Raw genomic sequence first — 25680 nt, 5'->3', positions numbered from 1 at the left:
TTCTTGTAACCGAACCTCCTGAATGTAGGCAGCAAACCTGTTTTCCCAGTGTAAAATGAATTCAGTCTCCATAATTGTGGTTTTTACCCTCCCAAAAATATTTGTTATATATAATGAGTTGCAGCACATGTGTATGGTGTGTGTGAGGAACCAGGACGCTGACTGCAGGTCTAATGGACCTGCACAAACTAGCAGTTCAGCCACAGGCTGCTGTCGGCTTCTGTGGATTTGATGCCCTGCATTGCCTTTGTTTTTAGCTTCCCTGCTCAAAAACAGAACGCTCCTATAATGCAGTGGAATTTGCTTGTGCTTTGACTGGCACTAGCTTTCGCTAGTGCTCCCAAAGCAGGATGATTCCTAAACACCTCAAGCCAGTAACAAGAGAATATTTGCCAGACACAGGACCTTTTTGACTGGTGTTTTGCCCACCAGGATCAGTCCTAGATTCTGGGAGAAACCCCAACTTTGACTCATATGATTAAAGCATATGATGGACGCATCTAAATCACCCATGGGCTACGGACATCTTGCATCCCAGCTAATCAGAATTTCCCCAGAATAAATGCCACATCAGAGTTAACCTACATGCCGAAACGAACTCCAGTGATCTAACCTTTGCAACCTGCAAGTGGCCTATTTCCATAGGTACCGCCTGTAACCAAAAGTCTTCATTGTGATTAGAAGGATCCAAAATAAGGGCCCCTAAAGTTCGGTACCGCCAAGACGGTTGCCCACAACTAACAACTAGTCACATAGCAAAGCAATGAAACATTTGTGCCCCTAACTGGTGTCCTGCCAGTGGCTGTGCCCAGTGTACTGTAATGATCAACTTCCACACCCTCTTGGTCCCATTAAAGAGCTCAACCAAATGATAGCTATGGCACAGAGTGGACAGGTTTAACTTAGAGTAATGTGTAAATTATTTATGAAGTACCAAAGCAGTCATAAAGTCAAAATGCAAAACATAAAAAATTCCAAATAGGAGGGGGGCCTGGGGGGTGTTTGTGCTAGAGTGGAATGGTCTTTCCTCGGAGCGGGTAGTATGTCTGTTTCCTTCCTCTTTGGTCCTCGGTTATTGGCGGGTGGGCAGTCATCATTGGGAATTGAGCAACTCGGGGGGGGGGGGGGGGAATTGGGGTGTTTGAAGTGGGTATCCGGAATGGCATTTTACATCCAGGATTGTGTTTGTTTTTCTTATGCAAAAAAAAAAAAAACAGTCATTTGTGGTCATGCCACTGTATAACTTGATGCGGCAGCGGCCTCTGGGGTGCAGAGCCCTGCGTTTATTGTGCAAATGAAAATAAAAATCTGTTTAAAAAAAAAAAAATCCAAATATTAAAGTTTATTTAACAAAATGAAACCAAAAAAGGACCAATATCCAATCAAGGGAACTGGATATGAATGTTTAAAGTTTAAAGTGAAAATAGCAGCAAGCAACACACAGCACCAATTACATTCAATGGCTGTAGTAGCTAGAGACCTAGGCTCGGTTTCAGGCTGACCATGATAAGAGTGCAGGTCAGATCCACCACCAAGGTTCACCCTGGTCATAGATTTTACCTTTTGATTTTGGCCTTGATTTAGAGATTGGCGGAGAGGGTACTCCATACCAATGCCAATAGAGTACCTTCTCTGACAAACTGTAGGTCCGCCCACCTCGTTCAGAGCCAGGCGGGCTAAAACTATGTCGATGACAGGGCCTACTCTGGCTTCACTGCCAACATACTCCTCGGAACTGCTGGAGTAATGGCAATCAGAAGTTAGCCATTCTACTGCCCACCCTATTTAGAGTGGGCAGTTGAATGACTGTCCATCACCACCAGCTAAGCCTGGAGGCGAGCGACAGTAAAAACAATATATAATTGCCACCACACCTTAGAAGTAAACTACCATGGTGTGGGGATCATTAGTTTTATATTTACCAAAAACAAATTCCTGCTTTGGGACAAGGTCATGTTTGACAGAGGCGTCCTTCAAATTTTTAAAACATTGATAGGAACCACCTTGATGGTGCTTCCTGCCAATTTAAAAAAATGTCTGTAGGCCCAACGGACATCTCTAACTTTGGTAGATGCTGCATCCATATAGGCGACAGAGCATATTACTCTATGGCCCTAACAGACATAGAAACTCAACCAAAGTATAAATCAGACGCTTAGAGCCGAATTACGAGTTTGGTGGTCGGACCGCCGGTATCCCATTGCGGCGGTCAGGAGCATGCCACAAACCCAGTGGCATGCCAACCCCCGTATTCAGAGAAGACCGCCGGGCTGGCGGTGTTGTCTCGGCGATGCCATGGCAGTGGCATGCTTCAGCTCATTGAGAGCTGTTCAAAGGAAAACATATCCACTTGTTCCAGTGGTTTTCCCCAAGCAGGATTTGACACTGTGCTGTAAAAAGGAGGCTCACAGCCACCACCCTGCACATTCTGTGGAGCCCAGAGGAGTTAGCTCTGCCTATTCACATCATGACCTACTGTTTGCGGCTGAGAGGCATTTCACACCCATTCAAGGCTGAGCACATGCGGAGAGCTGGGAGAGGCTAACCTCCAAAAAGATACTCATCCATGAAATTTTGTAAAAATCTGACTTCTCCATTGAAATGGATTTTTAATAAATATTAAAAATAGTAGGTTTTTTTCAAGCTGTTCTCTTTCCTGAGTTATCAGTATTAGCATTTTAACCTGCACCTGGTTTTCTACATAGAACAGGTAGACCTGCCACAGTGAAATAGCTTTTAGGGCCTGGTCACTGCAGAGACATGGTAACATTAATTTTCTAGATGTCCCACTTTTAAATACCATGCACACTGCCTTGTGGGCTACAAAGCCTACATAGTGGTAACTAACTAATATTTAAAAGGGAGGTTTTCACCCATCGAAAAGGGTTATTTGAACATGTTGCACTGCAGATATTCACTGCAGCAGTCAGGCTAAACATGGTAGGCCTGAAATCATGTTTGCCCTGCTACTGCTACTGTAGTGGATGGCACACTAGGTGCTGCAGTCCACAAGATGCATTTAACTTCCAAGCTTCCTGACTGCACTTTCTACCAATTCAGCCATTTTAAAAGCAGGAGCACAGGCACTCTACTCTTAGTTAGCAGAGATAAAGTGTACAGAGTGATAAAGGAAGCAAAAATATAAAATATAAGTTTCAGGAAAAAGTGGAAAATCTGAGTTGAACATGCAGAAAGAGCAGATTTCATACAGGCATGGTGTTCAACGTGCTACCTTACAGTAAACAACACAGTCACTAAGGGCCTGATTATGAGTCTGGTGGTCCACAGACCGCCAGACTCACAGTGGTGCACGGTGGCGGTCCACCAACCGCCGCACCGCCGGTCCGACTGCCCCATTACAAGTTGGGCGGTCGGACTGCCATTGCCCTGCAGCAACCGCCAGGGATCAGAAATTCCTGGCTGTGGCTTGGCAGTCTTGAGGCTGCCATATGCTAGGCGGGACCGCCGCAGTCCCTCCAATCATATTACGAATTTCCTCTCCGCCACAGTTTATATGGCGGTTCCTCCTCCATGAAAACTGTGACGGAGAGAAAACAAAGGTGACCCTAAAGGTGCTCATGTTGCCTTTGGGCCATGGGGTTCATGCAGGGGGGTACATGTTGTGCCCCCCACTGTACATGCACTCCAGTACCTGCACTGCATGGACTGCACCAGTACATGCTGTGCAGGTACTGCCTTTGACGTTCCCATTGTGGTACCTATTTCATAGACATCACCGTGGGAACGCCAAAGATCTGTCCGCCAGTACCTAAAAAAGTCAAAATCTGGTGAGCGGTGCACACACAGGTTTGGCGGTGCGGGAACAGGGTAGTGGCGTGGCGGTCCCATACCCGCACCTCCAAAATCGTAATCAGGCCCAAAGTGCTAACTGTTAATGTCAGCAGCTGCGTGTCAGATTTCCCTTCAAACCGTTGTAGAGAATTGGCTTCACTAACCGCTTTAAGAGGGCATTCAAATGGCCTTCTTGGCCCCTCAGTAGGGGCTAATGGTAACTCACATGGGTAGGTACATCCCAGCTACCATGTAAGCTCTCAGTGCAAGTATGTATATCGTTTCTGTGAAGTACCGACTAAACTGATAGATTTGCCGTATGAAACCTTCAACCTGACTTTAGGATGGGCAGGGTATATTCTATCTCCACAGGACGGATAGTTAGCACCTCATTGTGACTTTTGTGGGTGAAACACCAGGGACTTCACCATGTGCACCAGAGAGAGGCAACCGCCGTTCATTGTTTACGAGCCTTGCTGTAGCCAGCTCATGTACCTTATGTAATAACTCGGAAAAATGTAAAGTTATGCACTTTATACTTTCGAATCACATAAAATAGACATAGAACTGTGCTGTGTGCTGAACTACGCGTAGCACGTTCATGACAAAGCCCTAGTTGCGCTTTTTGAAAACCAATGTAAAAATCTCCATGGCTCCTTCATATATAATGCATGAATATCTCATGCTGTGTTATTGTATGTTACAACCACATTCAAAGTGCATCAAAAAGAAAGTTAGTATACCGCACTTCCATTCAAACTGCGGAATTACATATATTTTTAACAAGACTACCAGGTAGGCTCGCAATTTTTATGCCTATTTCGAAAAATGACAACCCTAGTTCTGGTAACCTTATCTATGATAAATACAAATGTAAGCCTGCTCATTAACAGCCTACTCTGTATGCCATACATCATATTACATTTCACAAGTCAGCTCCAGGGCTGATATGCCAAGAAACATTTGATCGTCAGCCAAAGTCAGTATTTATGATGTAGTGATAGTGACCCTGCAATGCTATTTTAAATTAATAGTAAATGATTTAGGAAAATATTATTCAACATGGAATTTTCATTGTTTTTATACTTCCCTTCCAAGCACAACCAGACACCATTCAAAGGATACTTTTAATTCCGTGAACATTGGATGACACAAGTATGGCCTAAAACAACAAATCAAAATGTGAGGAATTAGTAGAGGTAAAGCAACTGATATGTTTAAAAATAGCAGAATTAAGCAGGCATATTATGAATGATTTCCTAAGCAGTCATTCATCTTCCTGAACGACAATCCAACAGAATGATTCCATCCACCCAAGGAGCAAGCAATGCTGTACATTATTTTGCAATCATAATACCAGCACTTGTACGATTTCCTCTATCTAGAAACGTATTTCTACAGCCGGGTTACCCTAAAGGCTAACTTTAGATTAATCAGATCGCGAATGATTGTTTGAATACAAAGTAAAGCAAGTACAGCCACTTCATTAGTCTCTACAAGTGTGTGAGCTAAAACCAAACTATAGAGAAACAAAGGGAAGGTATGGTTTCTTACTTGTAATTCCACTTCTCTCGTAGGGGTATTTCCATGATAGTCATAAGAGTTGATTAGTCCTGCCCATCTGTGGGGACCCCGGAACACTTTTTCCAATATATTTTCTTAAGTGATGAAGTTCGCCTTTCTTTGGGAAGGCCTTTAAGAATCTCTTAAGAAAGTCAGAATACAGCCTAGGGGTAGGCTAAAGTGGTCAGAGTTCTTCATTTTGGAATGGCAAAAGAAGAGATTGTAACATGCTCTCAGTACATACATTTTCTGTAATGGCACAGAAAAAAGAACCTTCACAAATCCTTTTTCTATGAGAAAACAGGGATGAAGTCGTGCAGGGCAATGTAGCACATAGGCTGCCATTATAAGTGAAGAAAAAGAAGCATGTGCCTTTAAGAGCAGAGAGACCACCAATATCCCATCATGCTCAGCAAGAGGCAGTTGCTTCAGTTCTTTTTAAAGGCTACACCAAACCGATTATAACGGAGCATGACATTATTTGTCCACTCCACCGAGGAGGAGGGATGGCTGCTTATGACTATCATGGAAATACCCCTACGAGAGAACTAGAATTACAGGTAAGAAACTATACCTTCTCGTGTAGGGGATTTCCATGTATAGTCATAAGCGCTGAATAAAATAGCAAGCTCATTCCCCATAAGGCGGTGGGGTAGACAAAAAACACCAGGAAAGAAACCCATTAAGCAAAAATATTTCTAAGGGATGCATGTTCTACTTGTACATCTGCCCTTGCATCTGTGTCCAGGCAGTAGTGCCTAGTGAATGTATGGACTGACCTCCAAGTAGCTGCCCTGCAAATGTCTGCTAAAGGAATATTCCTCATTAGGGCAGCAGTAGCTGCCTTGCCTCTGGTCGAGTGAGCTTTGGGCCTACTAGAGAGAGATTTGTTGGCTAGCTGATAGCAGCAGAGAATGCAAGAGACAATCCACCTAGAGATTGACTGTTTAGAGGTAGATAAACCTGTGCGGACTGGGCCGTAATTGATAAACAACATGTATTTGAATTATGAATGCCCGTGGCCTTATCCAAATAAAATGTTAACACCCTTTTAACATCCAGCAAATGGAGAGCTCTCTCCACTGGAGACTAAGGGTTTGGAAAGAACGTGGTTAAAGTGATAGTCTTGTTTACATGGAAATCTGAGACCACTTTAGGGAGAAACTTAGGGTGAGTGCACAGCACTACTTTGGAGGAATGGAATACCTTGTAAGGATCATGGGTGCAAAGGGCATGGATCTCACTAACTCTCCTCGCTGACGTAATGGCAATAGGAAAGCAGTTTTCCATGTGAGATGCTATAATGAAGCTTTGTGAATGGGTTCGAAGGGGGGAAGCATGAGCCGAGGCAGTACTACATTGTGCTCCCATGGAGTAGACGGGCATCTAATGAGAGGGAAGACCTTATTTAACCCCTTAAGGAAATCTTTAATAACTGGGATCCTAGAGAAAGAGATTTGTGAAGGACTTTTCCAGTATGCCGTGAGAGCAGAGAGATGGACTCTGATTGAGGAGTATTGCAGGCCAGATTTGGCAAGATGTAATAAATATGGGAGAATGACTTCTGCATGGCAAGAAGTGGGATCAATTTGTTTGGAGGAGCACCAAATACAAAATCACTTCCATTTAAAAGCATAAGCTGTTCTTGAGGATGGTCGCTTTGCTTCTTTTAGAATGTCCAAACATTCCTGAGGCAGATTTAGATGACCGTACTGCACTATCTCAGGAGCCATGCTGCCAAATTCAAGGAGGACAGGCTGGGATGTAGCAGTTGACCTTCAAACTTCGTGAGAAGCGCTGGTCTGCAATTCAGTCTGAGATGTGGATGGACAGACCGGTGAACGAGGTCCGGAAACTATAGTTGTCTTGGACATTCTGGGGCGATGAGTATCATTTGGGCTGTCGTGGACGCCAGTTTGTGCAGTACTGCCGGTATTAGTGGTATTGGAGGAAAAGCGTAAAGAAATTTGTTCTACCAGTCCGTCCATAGGGCATTCCCTAGTGACCTTGGATGGTAAAATCTGGAGGCGAAGTTGTGGCATTTTTTGTTTTCCTCTGTGGCGAACAGATCTGTAGAGGGTGTGCCCCACAAGCTGAAGATACCTTGCATGACTTCGTTCAGCACCCGTTCGTGGTTTTTGTCGAGAACCCTGCTGAGAGCGTCTGCGTGGATATTCTGCTCCCCTAGCAGATGCGCAGCTACCAATGTTAGATTTCTGGCGATAAGTGAGTGCCAGATTTATTGAGCTTCTTGTGATAGGGCTCTGGATCGCGTTCCCCCCGCTTGTTCAGGTAGTACATGGTGGTTGTATTGTTGTTGGACGTGAATGCAGGATGAAAAGCCTCGAGTGTCAGGTGTACGCTCGGAGTTCCAGAAGGTTGATATGATATGTCTGCTCTCTCGGGACCATAGCCCTTGTATCTGTCGGGGATCCATGTGGGCTCCCCACCCAAGCGGTGAGGCATCCTTGACCATGATCTGTGTAGGTGGCTTGTGGTGAAAAGGCAATCCTCTCAGGAAATTTTTCTGGGATCACCAACCCTGGAGAGATTCTATAGCATGAGTTAGGAGGGTGATCTTGACCTCCCAGTACCCTGAGAACTGGTTCCACTGGTCCTCCAGGCACTCCTGGAGCGGAGGCATGTGGAGGCGAGCATTGGGAGTCAGAAATATGCAGGAGGCTATCGAGCCGAGGAGCGAGAGACCATGCTTACTGAAGGATGGGTTATCTGAAATTTTCGGAGAATGGATAACTGTCGTTCCTCCAAAGGAGACACCTTTTCCTGCAACGTATTGATGGTAGCTCCTAATTAATGTGGAATCTGAACCAGAGATGACGTGGACTTTTGAACACTGACTTGCAGACACAAGCGATGAAGCAGATCGCACGTCCACAGGAAATGTTCCTGGGCTTCTGTGAATGTGGATGCTTTGATCAGCCAATCGTTCAGGTAGGGATTTACATAGATTGTGCATTTCCAAAGGTGTGCTGCCACCACTGCCATGCATTTGGAGAAGGTTCTGGGCGCTGACTTGAGGCCGAATGGGAGAACCGAGTATTGGTAGTGGTTCTGTCCCACGACGAACCTGAGGAATTTCCAATGGGACTTTGTGATCGGAATATGAAAATAGGCGTTGTGTAGATCTATTAAACTTAGCCAGTCTTCCCTTTGAACTTGAAGGTAAATTTGGTGTAAGGCCAGCATCCTGAATTTTTCCTTCCGGATCCACTTGTTTGCGGTGCGAAGGTCGAGGATCGGCCTGAAGTCTTGTCTGCCTTCCTTTCGCACTAGGAAGTATCTGGAGTAGATAGCTTAACCTCGTTGGTTTCAAGGGACTGGCTCCACCGCCTTGTTGTGGCCCAGAGTGTTGACTTCCTCTTGTGAAAGCTTGAGGCGAGATGTGGATGACCTTGGAGGAATGGGTGGTGGTGGAGAACTGAATCTGAGATGATAGCCATGTTTGACAATATTCAAGACCCAAGTGTCTGTTGTTATGTGTTGCCACTCTGCCAGATAATTTACAATGCTTCCCCCTACCGGAGTGGGTAACAGGAGAGGGGGAAAAGATGATTCAGGGTTTTGCTGTAGCAGGTTGACGTACTCCCTGGTTAGATTGTTGGGAGTTCCGACCTCTCTGTGTTTTGCGCTGTGACTTGTACAGACGCTGATATTTTTGCGATCTGTCTGACTGCCATTGAGGGTTTGAACCCTCTGTGCGGAGAAGCGTCGGTGGTAAGGGCGGAATGAACATCGTTGTTCTTTAGATTTTTCTAATCCCACCGCTTTTAAGGTATCCATTTCCGATTTCATTCTCGCATTTTGTTGTCGGCATGCGGGCAGAAGAGGGTGGAGCCGGAAAAGGGTACATTTTGCAGACGTACCTGGGCGTCTGGTTTCAGAGATGTTAATCGCAGCCGTGTGTTTATGTAAAGCGATTCTGTGGCAGTAGATGTGGGCAGCTAGAATGGAAGAGTTGGCTACCGTGCTGATGACTTGATTTGACACCATAGCCCCTTCCTAGTAGATTTCTAGAAAATCTTCCCGATGTTCTTTTGGGAGGTGGTCAGCAAACTGGAGGATGGAATCCCACAAGGCACGGTTGTATCCTCATAGGAGGGCTATGCCACTGGCCGCTTTTATGGACGTATCAGGCGTGCTGCAAATCTTGCGTTCTGATGAATTCACCTTTTTGCTCTCCTTATTGGGAGAAGTAGCAGATGGAGAGGTGGCATGAGATTTTTGCGCTGCTAAAATCACCACTGAGTCGGGAGGAGGATTGGCAGGTAAGAACAACAGATCCTGCTCTGGTGGTCAATATTTCTTTTGGAGCCTTGATGGTGCTGATTTTGCTGCAGCAGGCGTAAGAAACAATTCCATGGCTGGCTCCAGCAGGCCTGGTATTAGTGGAAGTAATGGTCTAGAAGCCATGCGTTGGTGGAGCGTATCAAAGATGACGGACGTATGTCCAATTTTCTTTGCGCTGTGCAACCAGGACCTTCTGAAAAGTGTTGATGTATTCAATTGGAGCGGACCGTGGTTGCGGCGAATCTGTCAACGTAGGAGAATAGTCTCTGGTAGACGAAGACGTATCTCTATGCCGATGACAGCATGAGCGTGATCCTGACCTTCGGTAAGAGTAGCGAGATCTCGTGGAGGAGCATGAGAATCCATGTTGAGAACGGTGGTGTGTTCTTGACCGTGATCTCGTAGGAGCTGGTGTCGAAATCTGAGGCACCCCAGGAGCAGGCAGGACAGGTGATGGTAATGCTGGAAGTACCAGAGTCTGAGGTACTGGAGGAGGAGGAGCTGGTAATGCAGGAGGAGCCGCGGAGTCCAGTGGAGGAGAGACCGGGATGGGAGACGCAGGTATCTCCACCAGAGAAAGAGGTCTGGAATGAGACTCAGATGAGGAGTAGATTCTCCTTCTTTTGGAGGACATTCCCCTTTTGTACGTCAATGGTCTCCTCAATGTTGATCTCCGTCGTCGTCTGGCCTTTGACAATGACCTGCTCCTCGACGTTGACCCATGTCAACGTAGCCCACTCAGCGAAGATCGGCTCTTGACATCAACCAATCTCATCATTGATGTGTCGCTGCCGACGTGTATATCCTACCTCTCGGTGATGGAGAGTCAGTATCCCTCGACGTCAACACTTGTTTCGGTGTCGGTCGTCATTGCAAAGTGTCTCTTGACGTCACTTGAGTGGTTCTAGACATCGAGCATCGACGTTTAAGCGACATCATGCCAGACAATGATGGTGAGCATGTCGGAGCCGTACCTCCTTCCTCTTGACGTCGACCGGGGCCGAAAGCGTTTTCTGCCTGAAGAACGCCTCTCCTACCTCCCACGTCCGTTGGAGGTTGAGGGAAGAGCTCTGGTGGAAGAATTACCTCCCCTTCGCTCAGAAGTCCCACTGGCTACTTGCGGTTTTCTCCTCTCCTCCCTGTAGGTGAATCTTCTCCCTGTCACGCAGGATTCGTATGGAGAAGGACTTGCAGATGTCACAGTAGGCAGGAAGGTGAGAGGATGGTAAACAAATAATGCAGACCTCATGTGGGTCTGTTTTAGATTTTTTTCTACCACTTCTAGGGCATTTGTCAAAAAGAGATGGCATTTTAAATAGGAAAAAATCCTCTTTCCTACCAGAAAAATACTTTGCTCCACAGAGAAAGACAAAAGACGTCGAGTGAAGCAAAAAACAGTGAACTTTGAAGATCTAAATTGAAGAAAAAAAACTAAAAAGGTTGAGTTCAATGCTCCAACGGTCCTGTCAGAAGGAGCCGGAAAAAAGAACTTAAGCAACTGCCTCTGGCTGAACATGATGGGATATTGGTGGTCTCCCTGCTCTTAAAGGCACAGCCTTCTTTGTCTTCACTTATAATGGGAGCCTATGGGCTATATTGACCAGCACTTCTTCATCTCTGTTTTCTCATAGAAAAAGGGTTTGCGAAGGTTCTTTTTTCTGTGCGATTACAGAAAATGTATGTGCTGAGAGTACATTTATTTACAATCTATTCTTTTGAGATTCCAAGATGAAGAACTCTGACCACTGTAGCCTACTCCTAGGCTGCATTATGACTTTCTTAAGTGACTTTTCTAGGCCTTCCTGAAGAAAGGTGAACTTCATCACTTAAGAACATATATTGGAAAAAGTGCTCCAGGGTCCCCACAGATGGGCAGGACTATTCAATGCTTATGACTATACATGGAAATCCCCTACAAGAGAAATATTGATAGACCAACAGAGAAAACACAAACTTAAAATGTAGGTAAGCATCCACACAAGACCATATCGTTAAGTTAAAATACAGAATGCAGTACATGCATTATTTTTATGCCTTTGACGTTGGCATTTTGATTGTCATTGATACCAGACGAACAAATCTGAAATTTCACTAACAGTTTGGACTTTTTGCAAGTTTGTACAGCGAGAGAAAGTTACTGTTTAGTTTTTTTTTCAACATTGTGGCTTGCACTTTTTACCATACTTCACAGGCAGTGAGACTGAATTGAGTGGACATACATTTTGAAGGTTTTGTTAAAAAGCGCAACTCAGCTGATAGTATGTACATGAAATACAATATTTTAGATTGATACTCATGCAAAAGAATATGCATTACCAGTGCCTAATTTGTAAAAAGGTAACTGTGAGGGCCCTTTTTGGAAGGCCACTGCAGCCTACACGACTCAATGGCCCTGCAAGTGCTAGCAATAAAAGTAACAACATAACTACTAACCATCACACTCCTACAAGTGTGACACTTCAGACTATTCCAGGCCTCCAAAGCTAAAAGAATGGCTTGAGTGCCAGGTATTATTAATTTTTAATGTACATTTACTTATTCAACACTGTTGTTGTGCTCATCTCAAAATTAGACAAATAAGCCACACTGTAGTGTACTGGCACTAGGGCCGGTGCTGACAATTAAGTGCTCAACACCCACTCAAATTAAGCACTGTGCATTAAACTAATAATTCCCTAGCCGATGACCCATACAGTCAAGGAAACAAATTCCGAGGACGAGCTGTGGGGAGTGTCTCTCAACAAAACAAAGGTGTATTGTTTTGTTTTTACATTCAAACGTATTTTATTAAATAAATCGAAAACAGAACGATACTTGATACAAGGAGTGGATATACAGATAATAAATATTTTAAATGGTATAAGGAAGGATTAAAAATCAATACCAGTCTAATCAATATTGAATGAAATAATGGTAAAAAATAGTTTTCCTTAAAGTAGTACCATTAATAGTGCTCCACCATGTGAAAAGGAGATGGGTGTGGCTAACTGACAAAGATGGTGGACTGATTTTTCTACTGCTCCCGCCGGGTACTAGAAAATCATGCATTATCCATCATTATCCGAACCCAGCACACAGCAATATTGCCGCATCGGCTAGAGGTAACCTTTCTTGCACCCACTGACGTCGTTTCCAGTGGGTTGGTCACCTGCTGGAGCCAGCAAACAACTTTGCGCATGGCCGGTTGCCGGCACTCGCATTGAAGGAAAAAGCTGGTTCTTTAATTTTCCTTGCCACTTCGGAGAACCAACTGCTCTTATTGCTGCACTGTAGAGCGAGAGGGTCCTGCTGTGCTCTCCCCCCGTGTTGCTCCCCTGAACGATCATGTGCCGATGAACCGATCGAGGATTGGCATGAATTGACATTGCGCAGAGCTGCAGCGAGCTGCCCCCGAGGGACTACTTAAGCCCGCTGAGCGGCAGGTGACGGACTAATTGGGGGGGCCGCCAGGTCCTGGGGTAAGCGGCACCAAGCATTGGCCTGGCTGGGAAACAGCGTTTACAACGCTGTCTCCACAACGTAATGCTATTACAACACAGTCGTTACAACGACCGCGTTGTTAGTTCGCAATACCATTACATTGCAAGTCATTACAACAACTTTTAGTAGGGGGCGCACTGGTATTGGATTTACAATCTAACACCTTCCCTGCTGTTGCACAAACTGAAGTAGAAATAGTACATAATAATATTCCTAAATCCAGCGCGACCCCTACTGTAAGTCGTTGTAATGACTTGCGACGTAATGGCATGCGTTCAAATCGCATGCGTTGTAAGTACCTATATTCCAGCCGCGGCCCGTGGAGGGAGTTCCGTGGGGCGGAAAGGCGGGGCGGGGGAGGGGCAGGGTGGGGGGGTACTAAAAACCGGAATATGGATAATTGGAGGTAAGTAAACAATTAAATAAATAAAACGAATTTCGTAGCGCGCGTTGCATCGCATTTTGCGATGCAGGTCGCGCAACTAAATTGGTTTTATTTATTTAATTGTTTACTTACCTCCAATTATCCATATTCCGGTTTTTAGTACCCCCCACCCTGCCCCTCCCCCGCCCCGCCTTTACGCACCACGGAACTCTCTCCACGGGCCGCGGCTGCTATATTCGCCTGGCTACTGTCCATAGTAGCATGGGTGGGCATCATGACTAGTGTCCCGGCTGCCAGGGCTTTAAGTGAGCCGGGTCTCACCGGTGCTGAGCACCAGCAGTTTTTTAAAGGGGGCCTCGAAACGGGTCCCTATCGGGCTCTGTTTTGTGGCCTGGCACAGGCGGTCCGTTTTCTTCCGGACTGCAGTGACAGCAGGCACATCGATGTGTGCAAGCTCACACTGGTCATTTTTCACTCATGGAGAAGTTATGGCATGATGTCATGCCAGGTGAGCGCTGCAGGGGAAGGGAAATCCTTTAAAGAGAGTCATTTTCTCTCTGTATTTCCCTTCTCTTTTGGAAACTCAGGAGCAGCAACATTGTTGTGGTGTCACCAGGGCTTTAAGTGGAAGCTTTTTCAATATTATATACAAGCCATAGTTGCTGCTTATTTATCTTCTGCAACTAACAACCATTGACAAAGCCAATAGTCTTGACTTGTTGTAGGTATGATGTTACTTGTTGATCATATATCTGGATGCAATGACAGAAACAGCAAAATAGAAGTTGGGCTACACACTATGCTAAACACAAATTTTTAGCTTACGTGTTTTTAACCCCCTTAATTACATTGGCTACGCCTCTTTGAGAGACCCCCCAGTTTTTTCATCCCACTTAAAGCCCTGCCGGCTGCCACCCTGAGTGGTGTGAAGAGTGCCCCTATTAGACTCGCACGACCATAATGGCCTTTGCCTGATGGCTCTGTGCACCGCGGAGCGGTGAGGTTCAGCTTAGTTCACCCTTGCGGAAACCCCAGACTTACTTCTGCTCCAGGACGCCACCTGAGAACTTCCTCCTGCACCTGGAGTACACTGCAGTCCGTATTTGCCCCATGGTTTCTCGGATATGAGTGGAGTAGTGCGAACTGACCCTGGGGGGTTGCCCTCAGGGATTGCAATAACCTTCTGAGCACTCACTGACAAACTTGCTGGGGCCGCTGGCGGGCCGGGGACTTTGCTTTGAGATTGCTGACCACTTTCCCCAAACCATACATAGAGGCACAAATTGTATGCTTTTCTACTGGGAACTGCAGTAGAGATAAAGTGGGTCCAACAACATAGGCATCGGGGGTATATTGAACATTGCATTTGCCAGCACTCTCTGCTCCCATTGCTGCAGATGTTTATTTCCCAATTGTAGTGAACTTGGCATACAAACTTCACCTTCTTTTTACTGTTGGCACGCTGCTGCTGTTTGTGTGGCATTTATACTGTGCGCCTCTGACCTGCTGTGTTACTGGTTCTTTCTTGAATCCTGGGATCATATTGGAATAGAGGATACTTCTTGCTCCTGCCTTGCAGTAACTATGTATCACACAAAGAGCCCTCAGTCAGAAGTCACACAGTGGTAATCCAGAAGTAAGAACAATGATTATAGGGGGGGCGGTTTCCCTTTTAAGGACGGTTTCCCTCACACACCAGAGGTGTCATGCTTCATCATGGGTATACCTCCTCGCATCATGAAGCCTGGTCATGATGCGGGCTACAACCCCCTTGCTGCGAGGGAGGGGCTCAGGGATGTTTTGAAATGAGGGGGGTATTCCTAAAACCCAATGTGAGCGGTGTGTATGATGGGAAAGTGCAGTGCTGGTGGGTAAGTGGTTAAAACTAGCTACAAGATTAGCCAGATGCAGTTTAATATTGCTACCCTGTGCTAGGATTAAAAAAAAAATTACATGTAGTGCTGCAGCCGACATTAGATGCAGTCGCACTGAGTAGTGATTAACATGTTTCAGCCCCAGACCTGGACAGTCTTGTGGCTTTCATCAGGATCTCTAATAAAGCAACTGCTATGTGTAGGTGAAGAATGGAAAAAAGGAAATAAATGTGCGTCGGCATGTTAAATGAAAAATACTAAACCAGTGATTTAGCAGTTCAACTGATTCACCTGTAGGACCTGCAAGAGTCAGGTTATGTGCCGCCTCTGTTCTCGGCAACTAGCCTAAGGTACACACGCCCATGTAACCGCTTGCATTACAGCGGGGAGCCGTGGATTGTGTCCGTGGAACAGGTCAGTTCTTCCTCTTTCATGGACACACCACGTGGCTCCCTGCTGTAATGCAAGCAAGGACAGAGGTGGCACAGAACCTGGCTCTTGCAGGTCCTACCGGTGAATCCGTTGAACTGCTGGATCACTGGTTTAGTATGTTTCATTAACACACCGACAAACTTTTATTTTCTTTTTTTCCTTTCTTCACCTACACGTAGCAGTAGCTTTTTTAGAGATCCTGATGACACTGTCCAGGTCTGAGGCTGAAACATGTTGATCACTACTAAGTGCAACTGCATCAAATGTCGGCAGGAGCACTACACGTCATTTGTTTTTTAATCCTAGCACAGGGTAGCAATAATAAACTGCTTCTGGCTAACCTTGTAGCTAGTTTTAACCGCTTCCCCGCCAGCACTGCACTTTCCCATCATACACACTGCTCACATTGGGTTTTAGGAGTACCCCCCTCTTTTCAAAACATCCCTGAGCTCCTCCCTCGCAGCGAATGGGTTGTAGCCCGCATCATGACCAGGCTTCATGATGCGAGGAGGTATCCCCATATTGAAGCATGACACATCTGGTGTGTGAGGGAAACCGTCCTTAAAAGGGACCCCCCCTCTATAATCGTTGTTCTCACTTCTGGACTACCACTGTGACACTTTGGACCCAAGAGGTCTTTGTGTGATATTGAGTCTTTAATTGGGGAGTGTGCCCTTGGTGGTCCACTAAATCTCCTCAGGCCCCCCCTGGTGTGTATATATTGCAGTTTCCTAACAATTGTAATGTTCTATGATTCTTTGCCTTACCTTATTAAATAACGTTCTGCCTTACCTTGTTAAGTTACTTTCTGCTCACATCTATGTATAATTTTATTAGCCCAACATGCTAGCCTCTCTTACCCTTTCCTCAACGTTCCCCTACTTTGTTCCCTCTGCCATTACTGTGAAGCGCTCTGATACCCTTCAGGGTCTTGTTTGCACTATACAAAATAAACTAAATAAACTATGCCCAGTGCCCAACTGCAGCTGCCACCCTACGTCCCACTCTTACCACAAAGTATTTTCTTTTGTGCCACAGGTACAACTTGGCTGGTCCTTGAGCAAGGGCTCTGTCCCAATCCATCGGTCATAGGAGTGCCATGTGTGCTAGCACGATCCTTGCCTACCTGTAAGCGTTCTTTCATCCTCCTCCCCAGTCACGTTTGTACACTATGGGCCACACAACCAAAACTACTCGCCGTTACAATTGCAAGACTGCTGTGAATCTCAACACCATAACTCAAAAGTTCCACAACCAGCATGTTGGAAGACAGTATTCCGCCTATGGCACTGAGCCCCACTACTGTTAAGCTGGACATTATCTTGCAAGAAATACAAGATTTTAAGACCGCTATTGAGCACTGCATTGGTATACGGGCCACGGACCTGGACCTGCTCAGGGATGACCACTGTATGTTGTCATACAGGGTTAATGCAACCGAAACAGCCTTGACCACACTGGCTCTACAACAGGTGCAACACGCTACCACTCTGGATGACCCTCGGAAACAACTCAGCGCTCTACATGACAGAGCGCAAGATGCTGAAGGACGAGGGCAAACGCAGCAATGTGCGAGTCATTGGATTACCGGAGGGAGCCGAAGGGCCAAATGCTATGTTGTTCATAGAAAACTGGCTGAAGACCAGTGTGGCCCCACAAGGACTGTCTGCTCTGTCAACTGTGGAGAGAGTGCATCAGGTTCCAACGGGATGCCCGCCTCCGGAGGCACCGGCAAAGCCTATTTTGGCTCGCATCCTCAATTTCAGGGACCGCAACATTGTACTGCAAAAAGCCAGAGAGCATGGGCCCATAATTTAGGATAATACAACCATAGCCCTTTTGCCGGATTACACATTGGCAGGAGGGCATCTTTCCTAGAAGCCAAAAAACAACGCAGGACAGTGGACCTCACCAACCTGCTGATGTTCCTGGCCTGGCTAAAAATCATCCATGATCACCAAACTCTGTTTTTTGATGCCCAAAGTTGTATGGGAGTGGCTGGAATAACAATACCCTCCCACACCTTGACCTCCTCCATCGGAACCATCCTGTCAAACGAGACGGCGCCCCCCCTCCCGCACCACAGGCATGGGGTCCCTTGACTACCATCATTCAAAGTGGTTACATCCCCACAACAGGCCCTGGAGGGTCAACGAGCTGTGATTGCAACTGTGTTCTCGATAAGGTAGCAACAACTTTTACCTCATTCTAATTCCGCGATGAATGACGTTTCAGAATCTGATTCCAACACCAGGATGGTTCTTTTCCCCTCCGTAACACCACAAACTGCAGACAATATGATCTGAATGCATGGACCAGTAACACTCTACCATTTCCTTTTGTTGTGTCCTCTCAAAATGTTTCCTTGGACCCGGCTGGTGAACACCACTGATGGCCACTCCTCCCGATAAGTGTACTGTTTACTTTGTATTGTGCCTTAATGATGTGAATTCTTGTGCCACATATGCAGGGTTTTTGCAGCTTTGCAGTTTCGTACATCACTGATCTGCTTTATAACCCTTGTTGGCCTAACCCACAGCGGTTGCTCACAAGAATACCTAGTTATGTTTTACAGTTTTGGTGAACAAATGTTTTTTGTTGGACCTACTATAGGGGTATTGTTTTTCATTTTTTGCCATCAGTTTGTTACATCTATCTCATGTGGTATAATATGCCTGTTGTGTGACCCAGACAGAAATGATGCATATTTTTTCCTTGAATATCCAATGTTACCTGTAAGTATAAAATTTAAACCTGGAATGTCAGGGGCATGGGTTCCATCCACAAGCTTCATAGGGTCCTTTCCCAACTCAATCGCCGTAAGGCTAGTATAGTCTACCAAAGCAAACACAAGGAGATGATGCACTGGACCGGAAACAAGCATGGTCGGACTGGGTTCAGGGTAACACCCAGGCTAGCTTGAATCCAGTGGCAAAGTGAGCAAGGAACCCACGTCTGGGCATACCCTGTCAACTTAGGGTGAACAAAGCAAACACAAGGACATGATGGACGGAGCACTGAAACTTTTCAGACACTCACCCCCAGTCACACATCTAGTTTGAATCCATCATCGTTCTTTAGCTCACTTCACCACCCCAGTTCAGACCCAGCCATATGCAAATCAGTCTTGACCCTGTGCCTCATGGGAACAGTCCAGCCCGAACTGCCAAACCAGGTCTTCACTGGACCGGAAACAAGTGTCCTGGGACTGGTTTCGGGGTAACACACCTTATCAGCCAGGCTAGCTTGAATCCAGTGGCAAAGTGAGCAAGGAACCCACGTCTGGGCATACCAAGCCAACTTAGGGCGAACAAAGAAAACACAAGGACATGATGGACGGAGCACTGAAACTTTTCAGACACTCACCCCCAGTCACACATCTAGGTTGAATCCATCATCGTTCTTTAGCTCACTTCACCACCCCAGTTCAGACCCAGCCTTATGCAAATCAGTCTTGACCCTGTGCCTCATTGGAACAGTCCAGCTCGAACTGCCAAACCAGGTCTTAACTGGACCGGAAACAAGCTTCCTGGGACTGGTTTCTGGGTAACACACCTCATCAGCCAGGCTAGCTTGAATCCAGTGGCAAAGTGAGCAAGGGACTCACGTCTGGGTATACCCTGCCAACTTAGGGCGAACAAAGCAAACACAAGGAGACGATGGACGGAGCGCTGAAAGTTTTCAGACACTCACCTCCAGTCACAGATCTGGGTTGAATCCATCATGTTTTTTTTGCTCACTTTGCCACCCCAGTTCAGACCCAGCTATATGCAAATGATTCTTGGTCCTGTGCCCCATGGGAACAGTCCAACCCGAACAGACCACTCTTTTCCGATATGTCAATAAACATTGGGCACTTACAGGGACAGAACCAGATACACATGCACTAATTCAGGAGGTCTATGAGATGGATAATGGCACATTCCTTGTTAAATGGTTATGTAGAGGTTTGCATGTGAACTTATGCACATCTGTGACCCCCTGTAGTGAGAAAATGGAAGTAGACCTGGCATTGTGCTTTGTGTGATAAGGAGTGGCACACTCTCCTCAAAAACTTGAGCAAAATTTCCCGCATTTAGTGTTTCAAATTTATCCAATTTTCTCTTTTACATAAACACATTTGAGGCCACTCATGCTTCATAGACTTTTTCCCACAGCGTCACCTAATAGACTCTGCAAATCTGCTACACATGTTGTGGTCATGGCCCTCATTTGCAGTCACGGCCGTCATGGCTCGCGGGTGGGGGGCAATGGGTGGTGGGGGTTGCAGGGGAGGTCACACGTTAATTGAATAATTTTCAAAAAATTATAATTTAAACTTACCTTTCTGCCGGCCGGGTCCTGCGGCTTCTTGGCTCCTGCTCTCCTGCCTCTGGCAGGAACAGGGAACAGGCAGCCAGGCTCCCTCCCCTAAGCCAATCACAATGCTGCAAGCAGCGTTCTGATTGGTCGGGATGGCGTCCAGCCAGGCGCTTATGGGGAGGTCATATTCTTCATGTAGGCTGCATTACAGCCTGCATGGAGAAGGGCAGAGTGAGCGTGACTGGTTTGGACGGCCCCAGAGAGCCGATTAAACAGTCTTTGCACACTACTCCTCCCCTGCTCGCAGAGCAGCCCCGCCCACCCGCCTGCCCGCAACCACATGCTTCTGCTTCTCGCACTGCGAGAAAGCAGTGGGGCGAAGCTCCTCCGCCCTAGTGGAGGAGCCGCCCCTGCCTTACTGAGCAGATATAAAAAGTGTGATTTCTACTCTTACGGTTTCACCCAGTGGGATACAATTGAACACTGTCTCCTGGGCCTATACCCAAGCCTAAGAAGTTTAAGACCATAGAACAATTTGTAGACGTAGCTCTTCTTCTGGTGAAACGTCAGATTACAAGACATTGGTAATACCCTTGAGCGCCCCTTACATTGAGCTGGCGAGATGAAGGCATATGCTGAGGTATGGCAGAGAGCTACACACTGTGCAGGGAGGAATATCGAGGTCTCTGTAAACAGCCTATTACAATGTTTTGGGATGACGTGCTAGAGACCTTCTGATCCCAGGAGGAATCTGGTCAGTAGTTTTCAATTACATGCTGCCATCAAGGCCACATCACCCATGGCACCTGATGTTCCCTTGGGGTATTACTAAACACTTGAACACACCCTTTTTTGGGCCTTCAAGAATATAACAGGATTTCACAGATGAACTATGTTTTATAAAGACATGAATAACTGATAGCTGGTGGGGGTTAGGGAGGGAGGGTGGAGATTTACTATTAGGTTTATGTTTTGTTTATTTTTGCTAACCTATTTCTCCAGTGGCCTACGTGAAGCCTACATATTAACTATAGTATATCAATTATATTGTAGATTAGTCATGATTATTCACTCGGAATACGGAATACTCACTCTCTCAGGTGTTGTATGACTCAAATACACCTTATGACCATAATTGTAATCTATATGCAATACTGTTTTTAAATAAACTGAAATAAAATATGTTTTTAAAAAAACATGCGAAACGAAAAGGGAAAAACAAATTAAACTTAAAAATATATAACTGATGGGGAGAGGATATAGCCTGACGACTAGAGCGGTCGACCTCGAAGCAGGGGAACGGGGTTCGAGTTTTGCAAGGGACGCTCAACATCCTGTGATTCTGGGCAAATCACTTAATCATCCGGTGCCTAACAAAATGAATATGTCCGTCTGTAATGCAACTTGTGCTCATGTAAAGCGCTCAATGCCTTCGGGTCCAGTGCGCGATATATAAAACTCAGAAAAAAAAGGCAAGATAATTACAAAAAATTGTACAGATATACAGAAATCAACATAGTATATTAGCCTTGTTAGAGCCTTGTGACTATGAAATGAAGAACTAATACCTCTTGCAAAAATAAACCAGATCCACAATGGATATGAGGATAAACCTGATTCATTCATTAGGAAAGAGAGATTTATTCAAAACTCTGTGCCTATAGGTTAGATTAAATGAAGGCAAGATTTCATTTACAGGAAGAATTCCACAAATCTGCCTGGACTTCAGACCAGAAAACAGTTACATATCTATGGTTGAAAACCACACGAGGTAAAGAATTATCAACCTCATTGCATCTCTCATATCTGGGTGAATCTAAAAACATCTTTAAATACATTTTAAAGGGTTCAAAGTGTAAAATGAACCTGGGAAAAGTTTGTTTGTAGTATAGCGGCTAGAAGAAGCAGTCTAATATTGGAACACCATACCATATTCCAATCATCAACAGACCGGTTGGCATTAGTAAGTGAAGACCACTTGGAGTGTATTTTGCTATTACTAACAGTGTTCTGAGCGCTATCAAATGTGTAAACCATTGAAGCCCACTTTAGCCAGAAGCAGATAGCTTCTCCACTACTAGCACAGAATTTGAAATGCTAACAGTATTTGGAAAAAAGCAAACAGATGCTTCCAACTGCAAAAAAACATGAAAGCAGTACACTGGGGGCAGGTGAAATCCTTCACTACATGTTTAAAAGTTAAAACGTATGATTGATTTAATGCTCCCAACTCAGTAAATGCTCCATGAGGTGCCAATCTTGACAATAAAGGGGTTGATTCACAAAGGAATTTTTCAAGTTTACACTTTTGAGTAAGTTACTACTTTTCGTATTCAAAAACTGCACTTCTGTAGTAATTTACACTTTGCTAGTAAGTCCAGCACTACACATGGTCGACCACTGGTACTGCAGCACCCTCCCATAAAAAACATACTGAAGGTAGGGACCTAAAATAAAACCCAATAGGAAATAATGTTAAACATAATATATAAAAAGAGTACATATTTATTATTTAATTAAACAAAAAAAGTGTTTTTTAATATATATTTTTAACATGAATTCATATTTGTAACTAGTTTAAATAATTTCATTTAACATTTTTATAATCTACGATAAATCACTTTTTTAAGTAACATTGTACCTTTTAGGTACTTTTGTGGCAGTACAACAGTATTCCACAACATTTAAAAAAAATATATATATTCAATTAATTTAACTACTTTACCCTAACTTTAGAGACTTTATTAAACTCCCTCATTGCTTTCTATCCCTTCAAAAAACATTATAACGCTATATCTGAACGTCAAATCCAAAACAAAAACTAAAGCCCTAATTACGATGCCTGTCGGAGGAGCATCATTCCGGTTTCGTTGCAGGAAAAAGACTGGCCGACAGGTAGTTGGCAGTCCTGACTGCCTAATTAGGATACAACCGCAGTGGCGGTGGTTGAAAACATGCCTTTTGGCGTTGAGGCTTGTGTTGTGCCCGGAAAAGGGAACAGCACTAATGCCAAAAGGAATGTTGTTAAACATCCCTGCACCCTGTGGCAGGCACCTCACCGTGCCTCCAACAGGGGGCATGGATGTTTGTGGGGGCAGCCCCCCTGGCCTCATAGCGGAGGCTATGGAGGGACGGAGGACCTGCTAGAGGCACCCAAAGTCTGTTTCCGACAGCCTTTCAATGGCGGTTGGACCACCATTGAAAGGCAGTCGGAAAGGGCCACTGTAATCCCTATGGCGGTGCCTGAGCAGGCACCTCCCTCATTTTAGGGATTGCATTCCGACTGCAGGGCCGACGAGTTCCTTGAGCCCGTTGGAACCGCAGCTGTCGGTCCCTCATCCATGCAGTCGGACCGACCGCATTGTAATGCGGCAGTCTGACCACTGATTCAGATGTTGCTGGGACCATCATGCCGTCAGTGTCAGTCCCACCGACATCCTAATAAGTCCCCAAGTGTGTGGCAAAACATTATAGCAGTCTTTTTCTTTTGTAACAGCTTGTCTTAACCAATCATATACTGATTAGGCGTCGGCATGTATTGCGATATACTGCGAAAGTACCATAATTCACCATGGCCCAAAATATCACAAAGTGTTTGTGACTAAACAAAAAGGATCCTTTCTACACTATAATCTATACCTCTGACAATTTTTAAGAAAAACCCTCTGCCCAGTTTGGTGCTGTCGTAATTATATATGACAGAGTAATATTGCACTGTACTCCACTCTACAATAACCTAATCTAGGGCATGCTACTCCACTCCACTTTATGAGACGTCACGTCACGTCACTCTATGACATGTCGCTCTAATCTATGACACCCAACTCCACTCTAGGATAGTTGACTCCACTCCACTGTATGACACTCCACACTACTCCACTCTACGACACACATTATGTTCTGCCACACACAACTCCACTTGACAACATGCCACTCCACTCTATGACACTCCAAGTCACTCCACCCGAGTACATGCCGCTCCACTCTACGACACACCACTCCATTCTATGAAATGCCACTCCACTCTACACTACTCCCCTCTATGGCATCCTAGTTCCCTCTATGCCCATGCACTATAAGACACTGTCCAACATTCCACTCTAAGACACGCCACACCACTCTACTGTACGACACACCACTCCACTGTACGACACACCACTCCACTCAGTCTACTTTACGGTATGGCACTCCACGCCACGCCACTCCACTTTACAACATGACACTATACTCTATGACATCTCACTTCACTCTATACACCTCCGCTCTAAGGCACTGTACGACATGTCGCTCTAAGACACCCACTCCACTCTCCTGTATGACATGCCACTACACTCTACACCATTCCACATGCTTAACTCCAGTATACGCCACTCTGCTCGACTCTTTGCCATTCAACGACACACCACTCCACTCTATGACATGCCACGCCTATTTATGACACACACCACTCCACTCTATGCCTCTAAATGCCACTCCACTCTACGCGACTCCACAACAGTCTACTTCACTCTACGCTCCTCAACTCTACAACACTGGACTCCACTCTTTGCTACTCTATGACACTCTACTCCACTCTTCAACCCTCTATGGAACTACCTCGATGCCACTACATTCCACTTTACTACACTTTGGTCTATGACACAGTACTCCATTATACTCGAGTGTACTACACCACTCAACTCTATGCCATGCTACGTTTCGCCACTGTATGCCATTCCACTCTATGACACTCTATGCTACTCCACTTTAAAACACTGCACAACATGCCACACCAGTCTACGTAACTCCATTTTACAACACTCTATGCCCCTTCACTGCACACCACTCTACTTCACTCTATGACACATGGCTCTACTCTACTACACTCCACTACTACGACATACCACTCTACTCTATGACATGCCTCTCAACGCCACTCTAGTGTACGCCATTCCAATCTACACAATGACACACATTGCCAAAACACTATACGCCACTACACTGTACGCTATGACACTGTATGTCACGGTATTTGAACCATGACGCTCTACAACACTTGACAATACATAACTGTATGACTGTCCACTCTACTCCACTCCACTGTACTCCATTTAACGACATGCTACTCCACTGTACCATATTAGACGCCACTGTACGACACTCCACTCCACTGTACGACACTACACACCACACCACTTCACTCTGCGACACACCACTCCACTATACGACACACCACTCCACTCTACAAGATACCGCTCTACTCTACGGCACTCCACTTTATGACAGCCACTTCACTCTACTTTATGACATGCCAGTACAGTGTATGCCACTCCAATGTACTCTACAACACGCCACCCCACTATACGACACTCCACTCTACCCCACTCCATTTTATGACACTCCCCTGTAAACCTTTCCGCAGTACGCTATGACACTGTTCGCCATGATACTCTATGCAATGACACTCTACCTCACAACATTGTACACCACAAAACTCTATGACACGACACTCAATGACACTTCAATCTTTGACACTCCACTCTACAAAACTCTACTCCACTGTAT

At 45.5% G+C, this 25680-nt stretch overlaps 1 protein-coding gene across 1 annotated transcript in view; it reads right to left on the bottom strand.

Moving 5' to 3' along the window:
• SPO11 (SPO11 initiator of meiotic double strand breaks) overlaps positions 1 to 25680 on the bottom strand; it is an 898758-nt gene that overhangs the window by 443872 nt on the left and 429206 nt on the right. The window contains exon 8 of the mRNA XM_085614575.1: positions 4918 to 4954. Within this exon, the coding sequence (XP_085470701.1) occupies positions 4918 to 4954 (37 nt within the window). The remainder of the gene's footprint in view (positions 1 to 4917; positions 4955 to 25680) is intronic.

Source organism: Triturus cristatus, chromosome 7 (genome assembly GCF_964204655.1).
Source record: "Triturus cristatus chromosome 7, aTriCri1.1, whole genome shotgun sequence".
NCBI lineage: Eukaryota > Metazoa > Chordata > Amphibia > Caudata > Salamandridae > Triturus > Triturus cristatus.
Note: the sequence above shows the minus strand (reverse complement) of the source record. Positions and strands in the feature narration are given on the sequence as shown.